The sequence below is a fragment of the Dipodomys ordii genome, unplaced genomic scaffold (genome assembly GCF_000151885.1).
Source record: "Dipodomys ordii isolate 6190 unplaced genomic scaffold, Dord_2.0 Scaffold39, whole genome shotgun sequence".
Taxonomy (NCBI): Eukaryota; Metazoa; Chordata; class Mammalia; order Rodentia; family Heteromyidae; genus Dipodomys; species Dipodomys ordii.
Window position 1 is genome coordinate 12,537,812 of NW_012267255.1, and position 19,913 is coordinate 12,557,724.

Here is a 19,913-nt window from a genome sequence, read left to right on the forward strand (position 1 = left end):
GGAATGTGGATTTGAAGCTTGTTTGTTGCAACCTGACAGTTGTTAAGCATCAAATGAAAAGAGAGGAAGCTGCTTGGGGGAGGGGGGGAGGGTGTCAAGCAGGAGTGGCGCCTGCGTACTAGGAAATGCGTCATGAGTGGAGAATTCAGACTCAGTCATGGCAGGGCAGGGGGTGGGGGTGGGGATGCCCAACTATCTCTACTGGAACAGGTCCCCAAGACGGGCTATCTTCCCACAGTTGGGGAAACAGCATCTGAACCACAGGGTGGACTCTCAGACTGTGTGAACAGACAGGTTACAGGACAGGTTTCGGCTCCACTGAAACTAGGCCTTTTTCTCTCTGGTGACTTCCATCTTGAAGAAAGCAGGATGAATGTAGGGGTGGTGAAAGGTCACTCTGTCTGAGGGGTCTGAGGAAGGAGCAAAGGGACCACTGCCAAGAGGGTATCTTCTTGCTTTTAGGAAGAGCAAAATGCTTTGGGTTTTCAAGTGTTTCCCCATCCTCCTCTCTAATGTGAGTTTCACTCTATCCCATGAGACATATAGGTATCATCTTGATTTTACAGATGGGGTGATGGGGTCCCTTTAAAGGACAGCAAGCTGGGTTCCAACCTAGAGTCTAGATCCAGTCTCCTGGCCACTAAGAGATACTGGGTGGTCCTAGACTCTGCTCCTTTCAACACTGGTCCCACCCCATCCTTGGGAGTACGCTGATGATGGTGTAAAGAGAGATGAGGCGGAAAGGACATGCATGTAATAGGTAGGTAAAAATTGGGATGAAAAAACTCTTGACCTGATTCCTTGTGTATCTGTGGGAAACCATTAATGCTTCTCAAAAGTGATTCAAATCCATAAAAAAAAAAAGTTAGAAGCTACTGTTCTGTAGATATCATCAAGAGTCAAAATTTGGGGCTGGGAAGGTGGCTTAGCGGTAGAGTGCTTGCCTAGCATGCATGAAGCCCTGAGTTTGATTCCTCAGTACCACATACACAGAAAAAGCCAGACATGGTGCTATAGCTCAAGTGGTAGAGCATTAGCCTTGAGCACCAAGAGGCTCAAAGACAGTGCCAAGGCCCTGAATTCAACCTCCAGGACTGGCAAAGAAAAAAGAAAGAAAGAGAAAGAAAGAAAAGAAGGAAGGAAGGAAGGAAAGAAGGAAGGAAGGAAGGAAGAAAAAAATGAAAAGGAGCCAAAATCCTTCTATAAACCAGTTTATACCAGACATCTCAATCATACCGACCGAATAAAGGCCAAGACCTCAGGACTTTTCATCCTAAGTATCCTTCCCGGGACCTGCTGCTAGCCAACCTCATTATGTTTTCACTTCTCAATAATTCTCTCTTTCTGAATCTATAAAGCAAACACGTGGTGTGCTGAGAAAAAAGGCCCTGGCTTGTTGTACACCTGGAACTTAAAAGAAATCAGGGCACGTGCCAGGTGTAGCAGTTCACACTTGTAATCCTAGCCACGTGGGAGGTGATGATAGGAATATCCAAGTTAAGGCTTCTCACATTGTCACTCTGAGCAAAGTGAGATCCTATCTGAAAAATAAATTAAATCAAAAAGGGCTGGGAGCGTGGTTCAAGTGGTAGAGTACCTGCCTAGCAAAGAGGGTAAGACGCTGAATTCACCTCTCAGGTGATAAATCTGATGTGGCAATTAATGTAAACTTCGTGTACAATCAAGAACCTCTCTTTTATTTCTATTTCTCTCTCTTCTATTTTCCTTTTAGTTCTTCTTTATTGAAATCCATTCACCCAAAGAAAATGTTGGTTACAATAGACACCGATTTTTGTAGATTTAGGGGGGTAAAAATACAAATTTTGTAATCAAATACACTTGCTCTGGCTTGATGACTTTTAAAACTTCCTATTTTCTGGCTAAGTTTTGCTTTTGCTGCTCCCTGGTACTGCTGGCGTTTTGGTTCGCTCCTTTATCTCCCCTCTCAAAGCCTTCATGGAGAAACAGGAGCAAATTGACAAGGTAGAGACTTAGGAATCAGAAGAGGAAATCATGATGTTAAGTCACTCATGGGGATCTTATTGTAAACTTCAGGAACGCGGGGGCTTTCCTGGAGACTTCTGATGCAGCAAGAACCTTCCAAAAATCAAAACACATAGTTGAAACTTAACCAACTGCGGAGACCGAGCAGGAGAGCAGAAATTAGGGCCAGCTCCCCGCTCTTGCTGGGCAGTGGGCAGCCCTCCCCTGTTTCTTCCCAATGACTCAGGAATTCAGGGAGCAGAGCCAGCAATGAAGCAAGACATTGACAGGAGCTGTAGACCCCCCAGGACTGGGTCTTTCCCTTCTCTGGAACTCAGTGGTCAGCCAGTCCATGCTCACAGGGCAAGAGCTATAATGAAGTCAAGCAAAGTAAAAACCACAGCAGAGTAGAGGTTGAAGGAAGGAAAGAAAGCTGAATCATGCCACACCAGGAACATTTTTTTTTTTTAAAGAGAAGAAAATGGAGCCAAAAGAGACCAGATTTCCTCCATCAACATCCATTGAGCAGGGGCAGGGATGAGGGGGCAGGGGGAAATCACTCAGATTTCCCAGCAGTATGGCTGGTCTTGGCACTCACTTCAGTTCCCTGCTGAATTTCCACAAATAAACATTCAGAGCAGAAGGGACAGATTTGCTTCTCAGCAAGATTTCAAAGCTGTGCACCAAAGTAGGAGAGAAAACAGGAAGGATCATGGGGGCAGGGTGGGGCTAGGGGGGAGACAGAGGGGACAGAGGAGGAGGAGGAGGAAGGGGAGGAGGGCATAGAGGAGGGGCACACAGGCCTGGACCCAAATCAGATGGGAAAGCTCCCAACTCCTCACCCGAAACTGACTGACACACTCCTTTTTATGAGGTGTGAACATTTCAGGTGATGCTGACATAGAGGTGAAAATAAGAGGGACTAAAATCCAGCCACCTGGTACCTGGTTTCTTGCTTCTTTTCCTAGCCCATCTAGGTCACCAACGTGTGTGTGTGTGTGTGTGTGTGTTTGTGCACGCGCACTTGCTCGACTATGAGAATGGACAGGGTGGGGTAATCCATGGGCATTGCCTTTGAATTGTTTGAAGATGACAACATTCACTTCTGACCTCCAAGGGACAGAAGAAACACAGCTGGTCTCAGTTGGGGCTAAGCCCCCTCCTCCACCCCTGCCCCCTCAGTCCTCTCAGCTCTGTGGGTTCCCAGGACTGGAGAGGTTGCACCCCTAACCCTAGCTCCATCCTTCGAGGGCAGGTGCTGTTCACAGTGGCTTACTACGATTTTTTCCCCCTCTTTCATTGTTAATGAGAGTGCACTTAGCATTGCATAAAACATTATTTATACACTGGCTACGTGCTCATGAGAACAGCCCAGGAGAAGCGCTGGCCCAGAATCGCCCGGCTGGAGTTAAGGTGGCTGGGAGCCAACCAGCTGCAATAACAGCTAGGCCCAGGGAGGCTGCTCCAGGCTCCGCCCACAAGGGTGGAGGTCTGCCTCGGGCCATTATCTTAAAATACTCCTAGGAGGGGAAGGGAAGCTATTCAGCTAAAATCCCATCTTAATTCTTGCAATCATTTGAAAAGTTCTTTATTAGTGGTCTTCTTTGAATGGTTAGCTGTGCTATCCATTTGTCCAATAGCTAAGTGCATTTCAAGGGCACCTGAAAATGAAGCCAGGGTATGAACTCATTGTTTGGGGTCCACATGTCCTGTGTTGGTCAGGAGCCCAGGAAAAGCGTGTTAAGCAGGAACAATTCTCAGAGGCTGAGGCCAGCCTCCCATATGAGGCAGTCTCCTCTAGGTAGTTTCACATCCACTCTGGTCTCTGGTCCTCTCCAGTTGCGGGAAGAGCACAGAAGGATGAGAGCCTAAGTACAGTGATTATGACATTATCTCTATAGAAACTGAGATTTTTCTGTTTTTTTAAAGTTAAACCCTTATGTTCTAGTCAGAGTTTCTTGATGCTGGTAGGAATTTGGGATTAACTAGCAAGTTTCCCCCAAACATTAACATGCAGATTATGGGTTCCCACTAAGTATCACTTTAAAAGTTCCCCAGAGTGATTCAATGCATAGCAAAGCCTAGTATCCTCTTTTTTTTTCTTGGCCAGAAGTTGTTAGTACTGGTCTTTCAAAGCTCACATCTGTGAACAGATGTGTTCATAGATTTGGTAAAGGTGAGAGCTTGGGGTTTGAGCCCTGGGTCTTTGCCAGTACCAAGCCCCTGGCAGGGACCTGATTCAGGTGAGAACACACGAACACACATACAGAGGTGGCAAGTGGGCACCGTGGGCCTGGCTGAGGCCAGTTGGACTCAGTGATGTCAGTGAGAGCAACTGGCAAAAGTTAGCACCTGAAGTCTGAACAAGCTCCATCTCCCCCAAAAAAGGTAGACAAAAATATTTTCTGGTTTTTCTTATCTGCTAAGTAAACATTCAAAGCCAGTGACCCGAGTTTGGAGTCTTCTCTAGTTCAGATCTCCAGTGTCTTCAAAGGCCTGTGTGTTAAAGGCTTGGTCCTCATGTAGGCACTCCGGGGAGGTGATGGGACCTTTAAGAGGTCAGGCCTAGTGGGAGGTCTTTAGGTTATTGGGAATGATGAAGATGGTAGTACCGACCCCAGGGTCCTTCCTTCCCTCTCTTTTGTTTACTGGCCATGAGGTGAGTGGCTTTGCTTCACCATGATATGCTACCTCATCACAGAACCCAAAGTAATGGGGCCAATCAACCACAGACTAGAACCTCTGAAACTGTGAGCTTTTCTCTTTGTAAATTGCCTCCGGTATTTGTTACAGTAACAGAAAGCTGACCAGCACAAAGTCCAGTGGCTAATGGAAAGTTTTTTCCCTGGTGCCCTCTTGTCTAACCACATCCAGGGCTGTCCTCCCAGAACGAATGGTCATACCCCAGGAGACAAATTAACCTACTACTGGACAAAGCATCTCCAGAAGGAAGCAAGTTCACTTCTTCATGAACGGTGCTGGGACCTGGGCATCCTGGCCCTGCTCAGGGGGTTCATAGATATTCTTCATGCTGCCTCACAGGTGCCCGAGGGCCCTGGGTTTCCTGTGGGGTTGGGCAGGGCTCTGTAGACCAGTCACAGTCTCCTGGGCTGGGCTGTGGTATAGCTGCCCAGAATAAGGTATGTTTGTCATTTTACTTATCTGTCTGATTCTGAAATTCTGAAATTGGGATCCTTTTCTGACCTAGAGCAGAAATGTTTTGACCTCAAGGCTTTTAATTCGTTTTGAACCTTGGGAAGCCTTGAGACCTTTTCTGGGGTCCTAGATTCTCAGCAGTGGGGGCATCTCCAGGTCCTGACCCCTCGTACCCACTGTGGAGGCCCACCCAGATATGCTGGGGAAAACTGAACAGTATCTTCCAAGGGAAAGGCACAGTTTGATTCAGAAAGAACTCTGCCAGCAAGTGTGTGGTCTTGTATTTTGTTTCATTTTTTTTAAAGCCTTCTGCTTTTTTAAAAAGACAAGCTGGGAATTGATTTTTTTTTCTTGAAAGAGTTATCTTAAAAATAGACAAAACACAAATGCCTTACTACGTAGTGACTGGCATTCTTCACAATGAAAATGTCAGCAAAAGAAAACACACAATTCAGTGCTAGAGATATTGTATATGTCATTTTCTCTGAAGAACTCTGAGTATTGCTGAACATGTGGCTGACTGCCATCCCCAGCAGAATCTCCCAAGGTAACAGGGAAGGAAGGTCTCCTGCCCCAGCCTGGGGTGGGGAGTTGGAACTTGACCTTTCGCCAGCCTCTCTGATGATTTTCACGCATCCTGCACTTTGACAATCCCATGTAGTCTCCTCTTTATAGATGTCCCTTTCATCCTGTCCTTCTAGCAAAGGAGGAGGTAGCGTCAGGTCCAAGCAGTCTACCCAAAATGCAGTTCTAGAAAAGAAGGCTGAGCTGATTTTTTTCAGGCTTTCATAATATTTTTTAAGACTAGAAAATGTTCTGGTTATTTTTAATATGTAGAAATAGGAACTTTTGGGGTCAAGTTGAGACCAAGAAGAAGAAGGAGGAGAAGAAGGAGGAGGAAGAGGAGGAGGAAGAAGAGGAGGAGGAGGAAGAGGAGTAGGAGGAGGAGGAGGAGGAAGGAAGGAAGGAAAATAAGGAGGAGGAGGAGAAGCAGCAGCAGCATGCAGTCTGTGCTTTGCACAGATCTTTCCCTGTGTCTTTTCGTACCATTCTATAAAGTGTTATTTTGTTGGTTGTGGGGCTTGAACTCTGGGCCTGGGTGCTGTCCCTCAGCTGCTCAGCTCAAGGTAAGTGCTCTATTACTTGAGCCATAATGCCACTTCTGGTTTTCTGGTGGTTTATTAGAGATAAGAGTCTCAGGGACTTTCCTGCCTGGGCTGGCTTTGAACTGTGATTCCCAGATCTCAGTCTCCTGAGTAGCTAGGATTACAGACGTGCCTGGCTAAAGTGTTATTCTTGTTGTATAAGGATGTCTAACAGATGAATAACAACACTGAGCTGGGCAATGGTAGCATGGAAACCGAGCCAGGCCTCTTCTGTCCTTATCCACACTGCTGGAGGAGGCAGCCAGTGTCATCTCAACCTTGGAGCAGACACTCATATGCCATACCACATACCTAGAGGTGAACCTAACAGCAACTCCCAACCCTGGCCACTATTCTAGAAAAACTGTTGTTGAAGATTCCATGAGCCCTGGCCGTCTGGAGCTTCCTTGGGGCCTATCCTGAGCACCAGGCTCACATTCATGAACCCCAACTGCTTGTGTGCCCCAGGACTCTCCAAGAGGGGAGTGGAGAGCCCTTTTCTTACCACACGGAAGAGCTTGAAGAAGTCCACGTTGGCGTACAGAGTGTCTTCCATCCACTGTAGGGTGCCCGGGGAAAGGGGACACAGGGTATCACGCACAGTCTGTGCCCCACGATACTGACTGAAGATGATGAAGCGCTCCAAGAGGGCCTTGCTGCAGGCGATGTCCTTCAGTGCCAGGTCTGGGACTCCATGAGCAAACTGCAGGGAGGAGAGGCAACACTTGTAGGGAAATACCGCCTCCCTTCTGCACAATAATACCCTTGTCCTAACCCATAGGGTCTGTGAAGATATCCCAGTCCATGGCACAGCAAATTAAGATGGCAAATTGCTATGAAAGAGGTAGAGATGGGAGGATGCTGGCTTGAGGCCAATCTGGGCAAAAAGTAAAGTGAGACACTATCTCATAAACTATGTATACGAAGATAGCATGATGAAACCCACCAAACTGAAGAAGAAAATGGAGATGAAGGGTGAACTTGTTCAAACCACACTGTGTACATCTGTGGAATGATCACAATGAAACCTCCTTGTACTATTAATGCAGGTGAGTAAAAAAAGGAAACAAAGCAACAAACAAACAAACAACAAAGCTTGGTGTAGTAGTTCATGCTCCAGTCTCAGCCAAAAGGAAGGCAAAGGTAGGAGAATCTAAGCCTAAAGACAGCCCCAGGTAAAAAGTACAAGGTCCTATCTGCACATAGTTGTAACAGCAGCAGCAACAACAAAACTAAAGCAAAAAGGGAAAAATAAACTAAAGCCAAACATGCTGCGGGCATGGGTCAGGTAATAGAGTACTAAATAAAAAACCCAGGCCTACCAAAAAGAAAAGAAAACTGCTAATAGACTGAAGTTGCTAATTAGCTAACTTTAACATAAGCAGATTTTCACAGACCATAAAGGATCTGTGAAAAGTGGAAGGAGACACAAGAAACAGTATCAAAGCAATGTAATAGGAAAAAGGTTAGATGAACCATTGCAGGCCTTGAATATAGAGAACACCAGCCAAGGAATCTAGGCAATCCCTAGAAGCTGGAAAAAGCAAGAAACTAGGCTTCCCTTTTATTTATTTATTTATTTTTACTTATTTTTTCCAGTCGTGGGGCCTGAACTCTGGGCCTGGGCGCTGTCCCTCAGCAATTCAGCTCAAGGCTAGTGCTCTACCACTTGAGCCACAGCGCCACTTCTGGCCTTTTCTGCTTATGTGGTGCTGAGGAATTGAACCCAGGGCCTCATGCATACAAGGCAAGCACTCTATCACGGAGCCACTTTCCCAGCCTAGATTTCCTTGTTATATTATCAATAGGAATGTAGTTCTGCTGGCACTTGGACTCCCAGAGTTCTGACCAGAATCACAAGATAATAAATACATTCCATGTAAGCTATGAAGCTCATGGCTATTTGTTCCAACTATAACAAGATACCCAAATACTCCCAAACCATGCTTTATTGAAGGGAGAATTTTAAAGAATTTGATAGATCTTGTCAGGCATTGGTGTCTCACGCCTGTAATCCTAGCTACTCAGGAGGCTGAGATCTGAGGATCACAGTTCAAAGCCAGCCTGGGAGATTCTTATCTCCAATTAAGCACCAAAAAAAAAAAAACAAAAACTAGAAGTAAGGCTGTGGCTCAAGAAGTAGAGCACTAGCCTTGAGCAATGAACGCTTAGGAACAGCACCCAGGCTAATGTCAAGCCCCATGACCAGAACACACACACACACACACACATACACACACACACACACACACACCTTGGCAGATCTCTGCATATGATGCTAAAGTACCATCAAGACCTCTCCTGAGGCAGAGGTGGAGTGGAAAGAACACATTTGTAGTAGTCTATGACCCACGTTCCCTGTTTACCAAATTTAGCTCATAAAAATACCAAATGCCAGGCTGGGAAGGTGGCTCAGTGGTAGAGTGCTTGCCTCGCATGCATGGGGCCCTGGGTTCAATTCCTCAGCACCACATAAGCATAAAGAAAAAAGCCGGAAGTGGCGCTGTGGCTCAAGTGGTAGAGCGCTAGCCTTGAGCTGAAGAGCTGGGGGACAGCACCCAGGCCCAGAGTTCAGGCCCCACGACTGGACCCCCCCAAAAAAAAACACCAGAAAACCAAATGCCTAGTTTAATTTAAACTTTAAAAACACACACAAACTCTTAGAATGTCTCAAACATAATTCTGCTAAGTTTTTGTTGTTTTTCATCTGAAATACAGAATTAGGCACTATTCAATTAAGTATTTAATTAGGTACTATTCCCCTCACCCCTCCCTGGCCTTGTGATCCTAAGTACTGGGTGTTCCAAACCCCACAATTCCTAGGGTATGATGCTGGGTTGGCAGCTAAGCAGGGATGTGTTTCCACAGAGACTTCCTGTTCTGCCTTCATCTCCCATCTTTCTCTAGGTAAACCTTATCCTTGTCTCCAATCCCAGAGGCTGAAACCTTTCAAAGTGGAGGCCATCAACAAACTCATTTTGTCCAAGCCTCTTGGATTCCAGAGCAGGTGGATAGAAGACAGAGGAGAGAGGAGAGTGAAGTGATGAGAAACTCACAGCTGGCTAGCCAGAATACTGGTACACCATGAAAAGTCCCACTCACTCAGTTACTTCTCCTCAATACCTGTTCATGGACTTCCCATTGTGCTGGGACCATGGTAGTGAATCTGGGGAGAGAGAGAACAGAGGCAGGTTTCCTGCCCTCTGAGAGGCTCTCTAAGCTTGCTGGAAATGCAGCATTTCAATAAGAAGAAAAGCTGGTGAACGTGGCTCCTACTCCTGTGTGTTGTATGACATCATGCTAAGTGCTTCCCACCTATATGAAATCTTTCCACCTCCACAACCACCACACATGGTCAGCACTTTATGATTTCCCTTTACAAAGATGGAACCAGAGGTGTAGCAATTAGTTTGAGGTCACAGTGAAGTGTGTGGTCTTGTGGAGATCTAATCCCAGAGTTTCACCACTCCCTGTTAACTTACATGACACTAGGAGGAGAGGGAGAGGACTGACCAGGGAAAGGGCTCCTTTTCAAGTTGAGTTCAGATGCCAGGCAGAAAGGACCAAGATCTAGTTCTGATGATAAAGAAGCAGACTCCTCCCCTGCTTACTGAGGATGGTATGCTGTACAGCCATGAGTCACCCTGAGAGCAGAGCGGGCTGTCATGGCTAGAAGTTCTAATGGCCTGTTCCACTGATAAAGAGTCATAGAACTCAATGGAAGCCGAGATGATGGAGGCTGAGATGAGGGTGAACTGGGAGAGTCTGAACGGTGAGGAGGCCGGAGGTGCCTCAGCAAAACCCAGGAAGGTCTGAGGCTTGCTAATCTCTACAGCACCAGCAGTTCAGAGCCAGCCACACTCTGATAAAGGCACAGCCTGGAGACCCCAGCCCCCTGGAAAGGCCTCAGCTCTGGCGCCAGAAGCAAAGTGACTTAAGCTCCAAAGGTCATGTCAGTAGGAACTCGAGAGAAATTCCCCCTAAATTCCTGCCCTCATCTCCATCTCCCTTCTTTACTACCAACTGCGGATTACATAGGCATTGCCGGTACTGGACTTTAATGGGCTGAAGAGAAAGAGAAGCGGGAAAATGAGCCATCAGTGCCAATGACGCCTCCCCTTCCGTGGGACACGCGGAAGCCAGGCAGTGCCAGACAGTCAGGCCTTCCTCCCAGGGCCTCACCAGGAGTTGACCCTGTTTCCCTCATCTAAGCCAGGAAAAACTTGAGGATCTGGGCAATTAAGAACTAGTATGGACCAGGCTGGTGCGAGAGGTGGGGGAGGGGGGGAGGGAGGGAAAAGTGGCTCAGGTTTAGAACCCTAGCTACTCAGGAGGTTGAGATTTGAGGATCATGATTTGAAGCCAGCCGGGGCAGGAAAGGTTGTGACACTCTTTTTTTTTTTGGGGTCCGGTTGTGGGGCCTGAACTCTGGGCCTGGGCACTGTCCCTCAGCTCTTCAGCTCAAGGCTAGCACTCTACCACTTGAGCCACAGCACCATTTCTGGCTTTTTTCTTTTTGCTTATGTGATGCTGAGGAATCGAACCCAGGGCCTCAGGCATGCAAGGCAAGCGCTCTACCACTGAGCCACCTTCCCAGCCCCGTGTTTGTGACACTCTTATCTCCAATAAACTACTCAAAAAAAAAAAACCAGACGTGGTACTCTGGCTCAAGTGTTGAGTGCTAGCTTTGAGCACCAAAGGTCAGGGACAGTGCTCAGGTCCTGAGTTCAAGCCCCAGGAACAACACACACACACACACACGTATGCACACACGCACACATACACACATGCCAGACAAATTGATATGAAACCTTCTCTTTTCTAAGCTCACATCTTTATCTCAAAATAGACACAGTTTTTTGCCGTTCTGACAATTCCTAGCTTTGTAGCTATGGGCAAAAAAAAATCTTACTCTGTTATCAGACATCTCCCTTTTCCCCATCAGTTTGACCCATTTTACGATCATTGTGAGGGACAAAGAAACTAACTGATGTAAAAGTCATGTGTTTGTGGTAAAAATGCTCTGTCTAAACATAGGAAATTATTAAAACAGAGGAAGTGAATTGTGGGAGATATATAGGTCAGAGATAAATCAGAATCATAGATGAAGTAGTTTGCCTGGCACCAGGAAGAAAACATCCAGGAAGCAGTAAGTGGCCCTTTTTCAAATTCTGTGACTTTGGGAGGTGAACTCGGCACACAGTGGAGGCCCCCACCTCTCAGGTTTGTGCATGGCTGTATTCATCTCAGTCAGGGCTGGTAAAGTGCATTTTCAGGGGGGGGGGCTTCCAGAAACCTGTCCTGGTCCCTGTGATTCCTGATAACCGAGAAACACATGACAGTCCCTGATGCATTATTACCGCCAGCACTCCCATGGAAATGTGATCGTCCTGATCCAGAGGCTTTGCCTGTTTCCTTCTCACCATATTCCAGTACATTCGACTGTCCCTGAAGGTTTGAATAGTGAAGGATTAGAGGGCAGTGCCCCCAACCCTCCAGGGGAGGTTGAGCCGTGGGATTCCAGGATCACTCAATCACTCAACTTCCTTCCAGTAATGAACACCTGAGGAGTTCTGAGAATGGCAGGGGGAGTGTGTGTGTTGTGTGTGTGTATGTGTGTGTATGGGGTTCTGCTTCAGTGTTCTTCATTTGGATGACCCTTAGGTATTTCTCTAAATATGGGACATGAGTCATAGATTCTGAATGTGGAAGCCAGGGGAAAAGAGAAAGCCATGGTCTCCCTTGCCTTTCTCAGGTGCTGCGCTTACTCCTCCACTCTCCCAGGCCCACTGACCTGTTCCACGCGGACTTGGGAATTGACCAGAAGGTTGGCAACCGAGTTGGACAAGCCAATGTTCCTCACGAGAAACAATGTCAGCGTCTCTTCATCTTTTAAAATATCTCGAGTTTGTATTCCTCTTCCTGTATATGAATGAATGAGAGAATGAACAGAGTTTTGAAGAGGAGATGATCACACACACACACACACACACACACACACCACAGCTAGAATTAATTGACTAGAAACTTTTCCAACTTGACTCTAGATGTCCCTGAGCACCTGGAGGGCAGGATCTGGCCAGTAGAGGTCACCAACACGGTCCTACTGTCATTTACTGCTGAAGCAGCTAGGTACACCTCAGTGGGGTGGTCTAGGGTGGGCAGGGTTGGGAGTCTTTGTGGGGTTGGTGTAGGACAGTGGCTTTCAACAAGGTGGGATGGGAACAGTAGCCGGAAATTTGAGCCCTTCCAGAACATTTGGCAATTGCTGCAATGTGTTTGGCTGAGCTAGTGGAGGCAGGGCTAGTGGGTAGAGGCCAGGATGTGATTAAAAATTCCACAAGGCACCGACACAGCACAATTTTCCCTCCCTCAGGAGAAGAACTACTTGGCCCCCACATGTCCATGGTGCTGAGAACCCCAGCACAGGATTAGAGGTGATCCACGCTCTGTCCCCACTGCCCTTGGGATGGGGTAGAGGATTCTTGGCGTTCCTGACATCTCAGCTCAGGCTCCAAGCTCAGGGCACTAACATGCACAAACAGGGATGGAGTTATTAAGGGCAAGAAGAGCTTCATGAGGGAAGAGGGGGGCCAGGCCTGCTGCCTGGGCTTGTCCTGGTCAGCCTCAGTCACATTTCCTCCCGATTCATTCAAAACCTGCCAGAATCAGGAATTCCTTTAGAAGGAGACTTTAGAGGGTGCCTCACAGTTAAGGCGGCCGTGGGGCAAGTGATTGCGCCATTCTCCTTGTCCACGTTCTCCATTTCTACCACAAGGGAGGGAGGACTGAGAGGCGCTTAGCCCTTATGCCTGATAGTATTGTTTCCATTCCTTCCTTCCTTTCTTCCTTCCTCCCTCCCTCCTTCCTTCCCTCCCTCCTTCACTCCCTCCCTCCCTCCCTTCTTTCTTTCTTTCCTTCTTTCTTTCTTTCTTTTTTTTGTCAGTCATGGAGCTTGAACACTGGGTCTGGGCACTGTCCCTCAGCTCTTCAGCTCAAGGCCAGCACTCTACCACTTGAGCCACAATGTCACTTCTGATTTTCCGGTGGTGTATTGGAGATAAGAGTCTCACAGACTTTCATGCTTGGCTGGCTTTGATCTGTAATCCTCAGATCTCAGCCTCCTGAGTAGCTGGGATTACAGGTGTGAGCCATTGGTGCCCAGCTGACAATATTATTTCTGTCCCTCTCGGGGGCTCCACACCTTCACCTTTCTCCTCAGCCCCTTTCCAGGGCCAGTGCTCAGCCCCAAGTTGGCCACTGCTAGGACTGATAACACAGGCCAGGATCAAACTCACAGAGCCTAGAATTCTTTTCTTTACTTTTTTTTTCTTCTTTTCTCTTTTTCTTTGTTTTTGTGCCATTACTGGGGCTTGAACTCAGGGCTTAGGACCATCTCTTAGCTTTTTTACTCAAGGCTGGCTCTTTACCACTTCAACCACACCTCCACTTCCAGCTTTTTGCTGGTTAACTGGAGGTAAGAGTCTCAAAGACTTTCCTGTTGGGGTTGGCTTTGAACCATGATCCTCAGATTTCAGCCTCTTGAGTAGCTAGGGTTACAGGTGTGAGCCACCAGCGCTGGCCTTAGAAGCGGTTTCAACATGAAGGCAAAATGCCAGGCATGTGAAGGCCCAGTTCTACACCTCAAGTTCTCCAGGACACTGGGTGATGACTTAGCTTCTACTTTTTTTTCTCCAGCTTGAATTATCCAATGCCTGGTTCCTTCTGGCCCCCTTTCCACCTCAAGTCTCCCTGTTCTAGGGGCTAAAAAGTCTAAATGACCACATCAATATTATTGATGATTTCCTCATAAAGCGACAAGGAACAAGCTCCCAGGGATACCACTGAGCCAGGGGCCTGAGATTCCAACATAGCATCCTCATTGGCTATCCTGGGTGCTCTGGGAATTGTGCCAGAGGGTAGCCACTGTAACTCTTAGAAGAGTCCAAGAATTTTGGGAGAACCTGAACACAGGCCTCTACCCCTACCCCTGCTGTTGGTTACATTTGTCGTTCCTCCTTTACACAACATAAATCCTGCACCTTCCAAACTCAGCTTTCTCTGCCTTCCTGCCCGACTGCTCTTTTCCATTGCCCCTTTGGAGTGTCACATGCTTTTCTGCAGCCCTCCATGATGCTATGTGGCCCCTTCCTCCCAGCACAACATGCATGTGCATGTGCCCACACGCATCATGAGCGCACGTGTTCACACATACACGTGCATGCATGCACACCAGCAGATATGGTCTTTTTTTTTTTTTTTTCCTGCTCCTGAGGCTTGAACTTGGGGACTGGGCACTGTCCCTGAGCTTTTTTTGCTCAAAGTTAGCATTCTGTCAGTTGAGCCACAGTGCCACTTCTGGCTTGTAGGTGGTTAATTGGAGATGAGTCTCATAGACTTTCCTACCCAGGCTGGCTTTGAATGGCTATTCTCAGATCTCAGCCTCCTGAGTAGTTGGGATTACAGGTGTGAATCACCAGTGCCCAGCTCAGATATTTTTTCAGAGTTGGAAGCTATGGGTCTTATTTTCCTTACACCTTTCATGCCATCTTACCCTTTCCCATATCTTTCCAGTGTTGGGTGCACAGAGGTAAGCCCTAGAGGTCATCTCTTTCTGATTTCCTGACATTGAATCAGGGTCTCAGTAAACATATGCTGAATGAAACACAAGGCATACAATAAATACTTGTGGTCCGGACCGGAGAGTCAGACCCCATCTGACTGTTTATCTCCTAGTTATTCTTTAACACTCCCCTTACATACAAATATCTAGCTGGGGGATGGGCAAGCCTGGGGCACCAGCAGTCATTTTGCCCAGGCATCCCACAAGATAGCACCCAGGTGACTAAGCTGCAAAGGCCCTGGGGAGGAGGGCAGGAGGCAGGGGGCGCTGTTCCAACACATGCCAGAAGACAGGGATGGAGGGATGGAGTGGAAAGGGGGTGGGGCAGGGGGGGCATCCTGCTGGGAGAGCTTGGGGCCCCTAGACTGAGAGGCAGAGGTGATACCAGACAGGTGCTTCATTAGATTCCTGAAGGAGAAATGTGAACTGTGGGCCTGGGGAAAGAAAAATATATTTGGTTTAAAATGTGGTTCTTCTTGTTCTCTTGGCTGGGAAGATTAGAGGCGGGGTGGGGGCTGAGGGGAGCTGAGGGCTCTGGGAGGGGATGTTGAAGATGATTAAAAGACCACAGGGCTGGCTGGGAGGAGGGTCTGGCCCAGGTCTGGTCTTTCATCCTTAATCCTCTCCTGCTGAGAATGCAGTGGGACTGGTTTGCAGTGAAAGGCAAGGGCTGCATACTTTCCCAGGTGACTGGGGACCTGACTGGCAAAAGCACACACACACACACACACACACACACACACACACACACCTCTGCCACCCACCTTGCTCTCCAAGGTTCAGCTGAGGATTATAATATGTCAGTTTGACCCATACCTACAAAAGTCGTGGACAGTCTCTAGAACAGTTTGCCATCGGCCAGTGGGTTGAGGTCCCCAGTTTAGGATTCCTTCAGGAAATGTGCTTGTTACTTGGGGATCCAGTCTTGTCCCCTCTAGGGCCCTAAGGTCAGAAAGTCTGCCATTTTCCCAGTACTGGGTGCCTTGGCTGGCCTTCTCTGATCCCTTGTCCCCAGGCCCCGGCTGCTCACCTATGGACAGCCTGCAGGACTGCAGAGAGACCGTTGGCATGCCAAACTTGTCCTGCTTTTGGCTTAGGAAGGGGTGATTTGGGTTCTTGTTCACAAAACCTCAGGGATCTTATGGTTTGGACTTCTTCCCATCCACTTCCTCCAGCCAGACTCAGTTTGATGATGGACCACTCTGAGAAAAGTCCACCTCATCACAGACCCCTCTAATGAAGCGGGTCTACAGTCTGTCCAAGGGCTGAACAGCTGCTGCCCAACTCTCCTACTTGTTTAACTTGGGGCAGAAGGGTTCTGCTTAGTGTGTCACCTACCTGTTTTCTTATTATCAAAATGCCTGTTGCTACTCACACTTGTGAGAAGACACCTATAATCCAAGCTCCTCAGGAAGTGGAGCTAGTTCAGGCAGGAAAGTCTGTGCAACCCTTATGTCTGATAACCACCAAAAAGCCAGAAGTAGAGCTGTGACTCAAGTGGTAGAGTATCAGCCTTGAGACAATGTCCAGGCCTTGAATTCAAGACCTAATAGCAGAACCAGAAAGAAGCAGCAGATGCAGAAGCTGCAGGAGGAAGTGGAGGAAGAGGAGGAGGAGGAGGAAGAAGAGGAGAAGCCACCATGTTGGCATTGTTACTGCTGTGGATTTTGTTTTTGTTTTTGTTTTGTTTTGTGCTTGCTTCTTGATTTCCTTCTGTGAAGGAGAGAAACGAGGATACTCTTCTATCCTTCCTCCTCGTTATTCCTGATTCTAATAGTTCTCCTTGCCTGGGTGCCTGGGTCTACCATCTTCCTGCACAACCTCAGTGTCGCTATAGCTGCCTGCAGTCTGACCTCCATTTCCTATGCCTTACTCCACGCCCCTTCTTTTCTGTTCCATTTCACCATGGCCACCACTTGCCTGCCTTGGAAATCCTAGGTTCGAGAATTTCAGTCTTTGATTACCATTGCCAATCCTTCCATCTTGTTCATTTTCTCAGTCCCTTAAACAGGGGCATGCGTGGCACTGAAGCCTTTATTCTCTGCCTCTGTGGCTTTCTGTGGTACTTGCTTACAAGTCTCCAACCCTGCATCACCCAGCTCTCTATCTGTCCCATCTTGGCCTACATGCTAATTATCACTCTATAGTTGTCCTGCTTTTTTGTTTGTCTTTCTGAGACAGGATCTTACTGTGTAGCCTATGCTGGCCTTGAACCCATGAGATTAAAGGTGAGTACTACCAGGCCTAGCTTACAATTGTGCATTGTTATATCACAATAAACATGGGATCTCTGACCTCCACTGCCCATTAGTGACACTTAGAATGGCTTCTACATGCTTCTGTTCAATTCTCTCTCCCTTCCCTTTACTGTACTCCATAAACTGTCTTCCCCATGCTAGCCCTCCTTCTAGACTGTACTTTCCACAACATCATTTCTCTTAGTGTTCATCTCTCTGCCTCTAGACTCAACATGGAAAGTGAGCCTACTGGCCACTCTGCCCAACTTTCTACCTTCTAGCCTGGTATAGAGAAAAGCTCTTTGCCAAGGTGACCACCATGCTGCTGTTTAGTCCCTCCCTTTCTGCTCCCTCTTGAATCTTTTCCTACACAAGCTCTCCAGCTCTACCTTAGCTCTTCAGTCTCTGACAGAGGAGGCAATGATGAGTGAGACCCCAGGAGTTCAGGTTACCTGCAAATCTCTCAGGGTGAGTCCTCAGGGTGTCCATGAACCTGGCGAAGGTGCGAAGCTCCACCCAAACCTGGCCAAGATGCTGGCTCTCTGGTGCATCCACGAGGACTTCTTGAAAATCTCGATACACCCTTGCCAAACTGTGGGAAGGACAAAGCATTAGCAATGAAGAAATAGCCACAATAAAAATTAACGATGAGGGGCTGGGAAGGTGGCTTAGTGGTAGAGTGCTAGCCTTGAGCTGATGAGCTGAGGGACAGCGCCCAGGCCCAGAGTTCAAGCCCCATGACCAACCAAAAAAATTAACAATGATAATACCAGTAATAATAACACTTTTGCAATAAAAAATAGTATGTTTGATTTACCTGTATGCTTGATTTACATTATATGTCTTTAAAATATTGCCACAGCAAAAGAGGTAGGATTTTTCTTAGTACTGGGGTTTGAACCTCAGAACCTGGTAGTTGTCTCTTAGCTGATTTTCACTCGAGTGTAGTGCTCTCCCACTTAGGCCACACTTTCAGTTCTGGCTTTTTTCCCTCTTTCCTTTCTTTCTTTCTTTCTTCCTTTCTTCCTTTCTTTCGTGGCTGAGATAAGAATCTCATGGGGAGCTGGAAGGGTGGCTTAGTGGAAGAGTGCTTGCCTAGCATGCATGAAGCCCTGGATTCCTCAGTACCACATAAACAAAAAGAAAAAAATAAAAAGCCAGAAGTGGCACTGTGGCTCAAGTGGTAGAGCGCTAGCCTTCAGCAAACAACAACAACAAAACCACAAAAAACAAAAACAAAACCCCCAGGGACAGTGTCCAGGCCCTGAGTTCAAGCCCCAGGATTAGGAAAAAAAAACAAAAAAACCCAACTCATTGGCTTTCCTTTTCAGGCTGGCTTCAACCCACAATCCTCAGATCTCATTCTCCTGAGTAGGTAGGATTGTAGATGTGAGCCACAAGAACCCAGGTAAGGAATTTTTATTCTTCCTTGTACATGAAGGATAACAGACAGGGGTGCATGGTTTGTTCAGTGTTCCAATTTGGGATGGCAGGCCCACCTGTCCACCCCTGGATGAAGCTATCAACAGGATGATCATTGTGGGTAGGACTGGAGGCTCTTCCTAGACTTGACCCATTTCACCGAGACCTACTCTTCCACCCATTGGTGGCTCTGATAGCCACGCTCTGTCCATGGGCCCACCCTGTGTACACACATGCACATCATAGATGCATCACTACACACACACATACACACACACACACACACACACACACACACACACCTCTCTGCCCAGACTGATTGGACAGGGAAAAAGACGTTGGGCCAGCCAGATGTGAAATGAGGACTAGTGCTGAGTTAGATGACCCTGAGGAGCAGGGGAGATTGTTCCATGGACGAGGGGGCACTTAAAGGTCCACACAGGAAGAGCTGGGCGGTAGCTCCCAACCACTCTCCACTTCTGTCCGTTCCCTCCTCAGGCCTGCCTTGGCTTGGTGAGAAATCTTAACCAAGCCAAATCATATATTTTCCCCAAGGTCCAAGCTTATTGTTGAATGGGTTTCTGTGCTTTGCAAGCAAAACAAACTTGGAGCAAGCTCTTTTTTTTTTATTGCGTGAATGCAGTTTTCCTGATTCAAATGTCACGTCTTCCTCCCACCCCTCCATCTTCCCCAGGACCATCCGCACACAGTGTCAGTCCACCCCCAGCGGCGTGCAGCCTCCACTGACTTGTCTTCCAAGGCTCTCTGAGGAGCCTTGTGGCCCCTGGGTGGGGACGCTCCTCTTTTCAGGGCCTGCGAGGAATTGGAAGCTGAAAGTAGAGCTTTTTCAGGTGACGCGATGGGAGTCCAGCTAGGAACTTCACTTCACTGATTTTCCTGGAAAGAATGGCACTCCCTTCTCTGCCATTCTGCCTATCTGATATTTATCAGCCGTGAATCATCACAGGCTTGCAGGCCATATTGTCTCTGCCACTTAGCACTGCTCTTGAGGGGAAAAAGCCCCATAGTCTCTCCCTGGTACGAAATGACCCCTCAGAGCATTAGGCTGACCTACCCATGTTCTTTTTTCCCAAACGTGGATGCAGAATGTAGTGGGGAATTATATTAAGCTCCCCTAAAGAAAACAAACTTCAGCCTGGTGCTGGTGGCTCACGCCTGTAATCCTAGCTACTCAGGAGGCTGAGATCTGAGGATCTCAGTTCAAAGCCAGCTCGGGCAGGAAAGACCGTGAGACTCTTATCTCCAATAAATCACCAGAAAACCGGAAGTGGCGCTGTGGCTTAAGTGGTAGAGCGCTAGCCTTGAGCTGAAGAGCTGAGGGACAGC

At 47.6% G+C, this 19,913-nt stretch overlaps 1 protein-coding gene across 1 annotated transcript in view; it reads right to left on the minus strand.

Moving 5' to 3' along the window:
• The window catches only part of Abca4 (ATP-binding cassette, sub-family A (ABC1), member 4), a 127,803-nt gene that overhangs the window by 96,484 nt on the left and 11,406 nt on the right, over positions 1-19,913 (minus strand). Inside the window, exons 4-6 of the mRNA XM_013018245.1 lie at positions 17,597-17,736; positions 12,079-12,206; positions 6,790-6,987 (exon numbers count right to left, since the gene is read on the minus strand). Of these exons, the coding sequence (XP_012873699.1) occupies positions 6,790-6,987; positions 12,079-12,206; positions 17,597-17,736 (466 nt within the window). The remainder of the gene's footprint in view (positions 1-6,789; positions 6,988-12,078; positions 12,207-17,596; positions 17,737-19,913) is intronic.